The sequence below is a fragment of the Guillardia theta genome (genome assembly GCF_000315625.1).
Source record: "Guillardia theta CCMP2712 unplaced genomic scaffold GUITHscaffold_31, whole genome shotgun sequence".
Lineage (NCBI taxonomy): Eukaryota > Cryptophyceae > Pyrenomonadales > Geminigeraceae > Guillardia > Guillardia theta.
In genome coordinates this window covers 509,352-517,817 of record NW_005434643.1, presented here as the reverse complement: position 1 = coordinate 517,817, position 8,466 = coordinate 509,352, and the positions used below count along the sequence as shown (strand labels likewise).

The 8,466-nt window shown below is 55.6% G+C and overlaps 2 protein-coding genes across 2 annotated transcripts; both read right to left on the bottom strand.

The window, feature by feature from the left end:
* Positions 1 to 114: 114 nt before the first annotated feature.
* On the bottom strand, positions 115 to 3,355 carry GUITHDRAFT_107927 (hypothetical protein; the record flags this gene model as incomplete). Its single annotated transcript, XM_005833242.1, has 7 exons — positions 115 to 420; positions 577 to 633; positions 684 to 837; positions 1,085 to 2,532; positions 2,580 to 2,972; positions 3,021 to 3,210; positions 3,255 to 3,355. The coding sequence occupies 7 exons, from the start codon at positions 3,353 to 3,355 to the stop codon at positions 115 to 117; spliced, it is 2,649 nt and encodes an 882-aa protein (XP_005833299.1).
* A 2,597-nt stretch (positions 3,356 to 5,952) lies between these two features.
* On the bottom strand, positions 5,953 to 6,663 carry GUITHDRAFT_107926 (hypothetical protein; the record flags this gene model as incomplete). Its single annotated transcript, XM_005833241.1, has 3 exons — positions 5,953 to 6,180; positions 6,278 to 6,332; positions 6,383 to 6,663. The coding sequence occupies 3 exons, from the start codon at positions 6,661 to 6,663 to the stop codon at positions 5,953 to 5,955; spliced, it is 564 nt and encodes a 187-aa protein (XP_005833298.1).
* Between the last annotated feature and the right edge of the window lie 1,803 nt (positions 6,664 to 8,466).

Genomic DNA, 8,466 nt, shown 5'->3' with positions numbered 1-8,466 from the left:
CCTCCTCCTCCTCCTCCTCCTCCTCCTCCTCCTCCTCCTCCTCCTCCTCCTCCTCCTCCTCCTCCTCCCTCCTCCTCCTCCTCCTCCTCGTTCTCTTCCCTCTCTTCCTACCCCTCACCACCTGCTGTTTCTCGGGCTCATGTTGCCATACCCCGAGCTGAAGATCATAGGAATCGGCTGGTTGAAGGCGGGAGGCTGCATGGAGAGCGGATGCCCCATCATCGGGCTGACAGGCCGAAACTCTCCTCTGGGGCTCTGCATGGGGGACCAGGAGGCTTCGGGCACGTGGCCGCCGCCATGGAAATATCCCCCAAGTTCCATGGAAGGCTGGATGAAGGAGATGGGACTGACGCTCCTTCCTGGTGGCGTCCCGGGCTGGAGGTACACAGTGCTGGTACGGACACGTGAAGGAGAGAAATCCTGCGAGAGCTGCTGTCAGAAGTAGTCGGTTTCCTACTCCCCCACTCTTCGTGCTCGTGCTCGTGCTGCTCAACCTCCTTTCATCAATCATGTCCACCTCCACCACCACTTTTGCTCTGCTCTCCCTTCCCCTCTCCTCTCCTCTCCTCCACTCACCGCTTGGTAATTCATCTCCGTCCTCGTCTCTTGGAACGACCCTCGAGGGAGGCGGACCTGTTCAGACCCTCACGTCTTGCCCTCAACCCTCCCCCCTCAAGGCTCACCGACACGACCTTGGACCCTCGCTTCACTTCCAGCAGCAAGCTATTCTCCGTCTCTATCCCCATGTACCGCACCAGGTCCCCCACTGCCTCCCCTCGCACCCGCCGGTTGTTGACCATGATCACCTCCTGGTCAGCCTCCAGCCCGGTGTAGGACCTGCAGCGTCCTCACACGCAGCCCTCCCTTCCCTTCCTCTTCCATCCCCCCTCCCCCATCCCCCCCCCTTTCCGCCTTCCTCCTCCGCCGCCTTCCTTCTCGTCGTCGTCCTCGTCCTCCTCTGCCCTTCCATCCCCCCCCCCAAACCCCACCCCTCTTCCAATCACACAATCTCAGCCTCAACCCTTAACTTCCCCTGCTGCTTCCCGCTTCTCTCATCCCTTCTCTACTTCCCTCCTTCGCTCACCTGGATGGATGGACCTCAGAGATGGCGATGTAGCCGGTCCCGTGATCTCTGTCATGTCGCCGCACAAGCCGAACCCCAAAGAGTCGGAAGATCTTGTCGCCCGTGTCACCCCCGCCTCCTCTTGATCGTTCCGCAAAGTTCTGATCTGTTCCCGTGTTCCTCGGAACTCGTACGGGGGAGCCGAACGAGGACTCCTGACCCCTCGGGGTGTCTCGAGGGAAGGCGAGGCGAGTCTTTCGCAGGCTATCGAGGTCGGTGCCATACCTGTCTCGCAGCGCCTGGTTCAGGCCCCGCCTGTCGTTGCGGTACCTCTGCGCTACTTGCACTATGTGGGCGAGCTTGTGAGGGTTGTAGATCTTGTAGAACTCGATTAGCTCGTCCTCCACCTTGGCCGAGAAAGGCGATGAGCTCAGCGAGTATTCCTCGGGGTTGATGACGACATGAGATCGGCTGGCGGAGCTTCTGGGGGTGTAGGTGCTCGTGTCTGACGTCACGATGGCATGAGGCCGCGAGTTGTCAAAGCGCGTCGAGGCGTCGGAGCTCCTGGGGGTCTGAGATCGCAACACGGAGGTGCTGGAGTACTTGATGTCAGCCGCAGACAGCTCAGCCTCTGTGGCTATGGAGATGCTGGGAAGAGGCTTGCGCTCCTGCAGCGTGTGTATGAGGGAAGAGGTGCTCTGGAAGCCCGGCATCGCCGGCTCCCTCCCCTCGCTCCACCTCGACCTGCTCTGCAGCAGCTCGTCGATCCTCTCTTCGATGCGAATCTTCTCAACTTCCGTGGGAGGCTGCAGGTTTGACATCTCCGACTTCCTGGGTGTGATGTTCAGTCGGGCCAGACGCTGCAGAATGTCGTCGGCGCCATGAGTGGGGGATTTGTTTGACGCGCCCTCGTCCGACTCATCCGTCTTGAGCTTCGACAGGTCCAGCTGAGCGATCGGCCCGACCGAGAAGGACTTGGCGATGTTCTTGACTCTCGAAGGAGAAGAGTTGTCAAGAGGCGCCGACTGCTGGTCAAGCAAAGACGTTGCCGTCAAGTCAGGAGCGTAGTCCAGGCTTTGATCTCTGATATGGTTGCCTGATGACCTTGCGCCTGAAGACTCTGGGGGGATTAGCCCATTGTGAGACAGGGCCCCACCAGAGAGAGACGGAGAGATGTTTCTAAACCCCTCGTCTACATGAGCAGAGACCGATGGAGAGTTTCTGGATCCTTCCACGTGAATCGACGGTGACGAGACGTTTCTGGATCCTTCCATGTGAGCTGGGGTGCGCATGCTAGCGACATGTTCTCGGGCAGGAGAAGGAGGTCGAGGCAGAGGTTTGGTGGGAGTCTCGTTGTGCGATTCCCTCGAGGCGAAGAGTTTGCGTTTCACGAGCATGTCTTGTTGTTTCGACTGCGAGTCCAGCACAGAGCTTTCCCTTGCCATCGGCGAGCTGTGCTGGCTCAACGCCTGCGGGAATGTCAGTCTCTTGCGCTGTCATCCTCATCTCAAACTACCTGCATCCCTTCTCGCGCCACCATCTGCTTGGCAGCAAGTGCACGAATGCCCAGCAGCTTCCCTTCGATGCTGGAGTACCAGGAGCAGAAGGCAGGGAAGGTGATCCTGTCGTCGTTCTTGTCTTCTCTGTAGTTGAGGAGATCTTCGCAGAGTTTGATCCTCTCAAGCTTTGTGATGTTCTGCTCCTCACTCAAGTTGTCAAGGACTACATCTGCAACCTTGAGGATTTTCTGTACATGAGCAAGCGAGTTACACACTGGTGCTGCCCCGCCAAAAACCAAGCGTACCTCCTGACTTACTCTACCGCAGTCATCTTCATCATTGTCATCGAACGCTACCTTTGCCAAGATAAGATTATCGTCCCATGTCAACGTTGTATTCGATGCTGTGATCTGGAGAAGAACAGATCAATTGCGGGTTAAAACATGATCGTCACATACTATCTTGCTCTTGACCGTCTTCTTGATCAACGGCCATATGTCGACTGTGATCCTGTACCACTCAAGGAACGACTCTAAATTCAGCAGCCCGTCCGAGTTTGCGTCGCATCTCGTGATCAGCTTTGCCGCAAGCCTTATCTTCTCCCCGTCACTTGGAGCCACATCCCCGCTGAAGAAGTGCCCCCACAGCCTTGATACGGTCGTCAGCCCTATTCTTGCTCCACACTCCTTTACCTCTCCACTATCTCCAGGATGCTGTTCACGTCTCGAGACCTTGTCCCTCCCCACTGCGCTGAGACCTGGCGGACAAACTCCTCGTTCACGCTGTACTCCATCCTTAACCTCCCTAGCAGATGCGTCAGCGTCAACGATAATGCAGAGGAAAGAGCGGAAAAAGGCGTCAGCAGGGAAGTGAAGCTCCAAATCTACATGTCGCTAGCGATCTCCTTCTACTCTTACTCCACCATGCTATTGGGGATCAAGATTGAAAAGCATTGCTGATCTCGAAATTTACATGTTGAATTTTAACTAACGGCTAGTACTTCACTTCCATCAAACCTCTCCCACTCGTCAAAACAAGTCAGGATACAAGGTGCTCATGGCTCAAGTTCGTTGAGATGAGCCCCGAGGACCGCACGGATCTCGCAGGCCGGAACCAGCGGCGAACATCGTGTCGTACATGAAGGTAAATTCTCACTGGCTCGGCCATCACAAGATGATAGGCTGCGGATGGTACACACAAGGGGATTCATAGCGATTATGCTCTTTCTGGCAAACTCAAACAAGCAGGGCTCCATGTAATGCATGCTCCGACTCTTCCGAGGGAGGCAAGAGGAACGATAAAGCATGCCCACACTCCTCCAAGGCAGAAGGGTCCACAGAACTCACAGCTCTACTCACTGCTTCTCAGCAACACACACAGGTCATGTCAGAGCAGTGATGATCTCTTTGCCCGCTCCCTCCGGATCCCATTGCGCCATGCCGATTCTGCGTCGCGGTAGCCATTGGAATGATGATTCCGACCGGACTCGGACCTACCGCAATAAAGAAACTGCAAATTATGCATAATTATATATAATTCACGTGTGTGACTCAGCATATTAATTGTAGCGTGACGAGGCTCGACTCAAAGGCTGAGTCACCGTCTGTCTTTCCGGGTGGCAAGTTCCGATGTTCGCCGTCCATAGCGCATCGCGGGCCGCCTGCCTACTATGATGAGATCCTCGGACCACGCATCATGGCATGGCAAGTGGTAACCCGATGTTTCATCACAGCACTGTTCAACGGTGGCACTGTTTGACTCATCGGACGGTGACCGTGACTCGATGTTTGATCGGACGATCCGATCGCACTGCAACCGTTGAACGGCTTTTAGCCGCATCATCGGGCATCTGAGCAGCCGCAGTGGTCACATCAGGCCCGGCTTGAAAGCTGGCACTGCACTGTGGACAGACAGTCCCGTACGGTCCGATCTGCCAGTGCTCACTGTCAACTCACGGTCACTGAGCCGTACTGCCAGGTCAGTGCCTGGCCACTGCCAGGCACGGTGCTGTACTACTGGTGACCGCACGGTAATGAAGGAAGCCTTGAAGGTATCGGCGATGATCGGCTGATGACAGTGATTCGTCACAGCGGCGTCACTCAGTGTCTGCCTGTGGTTTCAAGTCACTGAATTGTCCCATCGGGAAACTTCGCGGCTGAGCCTGAGTAGTTCCCGAGTCCCGGAAACGGACGGTAGTAGTGATCAATGAGAGAACGGCCCAACTTGGCAAGTTGAATCCCCGGGCCCGGGCCGCGGCGTAACCTTGGCTGCACTGCCGCAGTTGTCAGTGTGCGGCTCTTGCCACTGGGCCACCGTCGCCGGGGTTGCGCTCGGGATATACATAGCGTTGCCGTTCCGTATCCTTGTCGGATCAGTTAACCAGGGTGGTTCTCATAGTAGTTTTAGTCAAATTCAAGCGGCAAGAGAAAATTGAGCTAAAAATGTTGGCTCCGTCAATTTATGTACCTTTTTCGTTGCCAGGGGCTGCCGGGCCATCCAAGACAAGAAGGGCAATGTTGAGCAAAACCTTCCTCTATTTGATATGAATAGGCGTGTATAGTTGACTAAATAATCATGAGGTGGCTCGGGGTAGGTATTCAAATGATTTGAATCTTTCCAACGGCCTCCAGCCCGTGTTGAGGGGTAGGGGGTAGTGCAAACTTCTCGTATCAATCTAAAACACTTGTAAACGACCTCACACTTGCCCCGTCTCTTCCCTATCCCACTACTCCCAATGTACTCAGGGACTGTTTGCTCAGCTGCTGAGCGCAGTCAAGGACCATGGCCCCTCAATGCTAACTCCTGAGACTGCCAGGCAAGTACTGAGATCAAACAGCTCAATTCTTGGCTGAGAATCACACCTATAGTAGGTTGAATGTGTAAGGTATGCATCTCATCGAAATTTGCACTTGCGTACCAAAGCACTCATCAGCTATAGGTGATGGTTGTTCACTTCCAGAAGAAGGGAAACATGAAGGGAACCGATCAGAGAAGCAACCTTCGAAGACATGAAGGAAATTCGATTCTCCTTGTTGTGTTGACGCCCTAGCTTCCTTTACCTGAATGCTTCGTCGGTTGAATAAGAAACATATTTCAAGAGACTTCCTGTTGCTTTGCCATGATTGCGTTTTTTGAGGCTTCTCCCAACCTATTGTAATATGGCGGTGTCATTTGTGAGGAGGTGAGGAGTTTGAGAGGCTGGGGGAAGGAGAGGGGAGGGGTTGGAAGGGAAATGGACGCCTGGCAGGCCAGGCTAGTTGATATGCCTGATCGCTGCGAGAGGAGATGCCGGAGGAGAGACCGTGTTTATTCAAGACCACTAGCGAGGAAGGCAGGAGGGCGAGGAGGACATGAGAGGAGAGGAAGGAGAAAGCTACGGGTAGAGACGGTTTACTTGACAGCACTAATGAGGAAGGGATGCTTCAGAGCCTCCAGTGCTGTAATCCTCGTGCGGGGATCGATGTTGAGGCAGCAGTTGAGGAAGTCCCAGATCGCATGTTTCTCATCCACCTCCAGCCAGTCCTTGCATCCCGCATGCGCGCCCAGGGAGCTTGACAAGGTCCGCCATGTTTGCTTGAAACCGCGGGCATAGCTGAGATGCAGTTCCAATGGTGGAATCTGAATGACATCAAGTTAGCAACCTCAGGCCTCCCGCCACCATATCATCCTCATCCTCATCCTCTTGATACAACAACGCCGACGACAACAATTTTACCTTAACGTCGAGGAGCTTCCACACAGCATCCATGCTCTTGATGTACATGCGCAAGCTGCTCAGACAGTCAGACAAGCGCACTTCCAAGGTACACAAAGAGCGTACCCGTAGATCTCCATCGTTGCCGTGACTATGTCGTTATACTGGAACCATTGGAACTGTGTCGTGCGGCACAGCAGGGTAAGCAGTACTACCCCAGCAGCCCACACGTCCACTGCTGTGGTCTGGCACTGCATGCCCATGAGCACTTCGGGCGCTCGGTATCCCCGAGTTCCCGCGCGTTTGACTGGACGTTCGAATTTGACCCCTGAGTTCCTCACTGTCACCGATGCGTTCGTCTTGCTGACGCCCAACATGATCCGCCTCTTCGCCATCTGCTGCGCCATCTCTAGCTTCTCCTGCTCCTTTTGATTCCGCGAGGAGCGAGAGCTGGCCGTAGAAACCTCACAGGGCAACTTCGGATGTTGCCGATGCTGCGGCCTGATGAATGCATTTGTTTCTCTGCCAGCCCAAAGTCCACAAGCAAGTACTTCTTATTCCTTCTGTCGTAGAGGAAGTTATTCAATTTCACGTCTCGATGTATAATAAATGTATAATGTATAAGACAGTTCTTGCTCAACTGAGTGACCGAGTTTAATGCACACTGTGACACGAAACCACTGAGAATTGAGGCAGCACTGCACATGAGAGACTCCCGACTGTATGCTAGAATATGAAACTCAAGCATCATTGCAACGCCGCCGCTGTTCCGATGACACGGACCGGGTACGGCCCGGTACCGCCGGGCCCTGCCGCCGCGTGGGGCCGCCCGGCCTGGCTCGGAACTTGACTCTCACCGTTCAACGGTTGACTCACCGGCTACGGTAGCCTTGAAGCCGCTCAGAGGTCCCGGAGACGGTCCGGCTCGCCCGGCCGGGCGGCGGTCGGACCTTGAGTTTTCAGCCTGTGTTCAATTAACTCAGCGGGGCTATCTGATCGCCGGGACTGGCCGCATGGCTGGCATGCTGATCCCGGCATTAATCACAGTGCCGACGGTCGCCGGGACCGTCTCACTGAGCCTCCGCCGGGCGGCGGCGGCCGGGCGGCCAGCCCGAGCCTGGCAGTCACGGGGTCAGCGGCCGCCAGTGAGCAGTGCCGCGCCAGCCCGGCGCTGACTCAGTGACTCGGCCTTGGAACCGTCACGGTGCCTGCTTGCCAGCGCCGGGGCGGCCCCGGGTACTACGGTAGCCGCTGAGTCACGGTGTCAGACACAACTTGAACAGTCGGGTAGTAGCCTTGAAGCCGCTCAGAGGTCCCGGAGACGGTCCGGCTCGCCCGGCCGGGCGGCGGTCGGACCTTGCAAGTTGAGTTTTCAGCCTGTGTTCAATTAACTCAGCCCCGCGGGGCTATCTGATATGATCGGGCTGGCCGCCCGGCCGCCGCCGCCCGGCGGAGGCTCCGACAGTGACTCGGCCTTGGAACCGTCACGGTGCCTGCTTGCCCTGGCAGCGCCGGGGCGGCCCCGGGTACTACGGTAGCCGCTGAGTCACGGTGTCAGACACAACTTGAACAGTCGGAGGTCAACATAACTTAACATAACATGGCCGCATGCGGCAGTGCCAGGCTTCAGCCGGAACTTGGAACACTCAGTGCGCCCCGGCGAAATGATTCAGGGCCACAAAAAATATTTCACTGTGGAACAACTTGAAAATTGAGGGGGTGTTCGGCCTGAAATCTACATGGAACAACTTGAAAATTGAGGGGGTGTAAGAACTCGCCGCCGATAAGTTCTTGGAGACGGCGAGAAGTTCAGGGTATTGCGTCTCATCGGTAGACGAAGCTCACAGAGTCAGCGACTCAGATGGAAGTCACGGGGCTTTGACATAGGTCTCAGTGGAATTAAGGAATCGACGAGCCTGAGGGTCTGGCAGTGAAAAGGGGGTGAGGAGGACACGTGTCCAGGGCGCTGTGCATTGTACTTGCCGTCACTGGAGTCACGGTTGCAAGGCCGACTGAAGGGGAGGTGACTGCTGTGAATAAAGGAAGTGTTGGTGGTGTTGTGTGGTTCTTCTGAGAGTTCTATCATCATCAGTGAAGGTGTTAGAGACCAGGCTGCACAGCTGTGTATCGTTGAGGTGAATAAGGTTGGGGTAAGGATCTCAGGTGTACTGAGAGATAGTGTTTGGTGGATCGGGTTAAATAGACTCGTC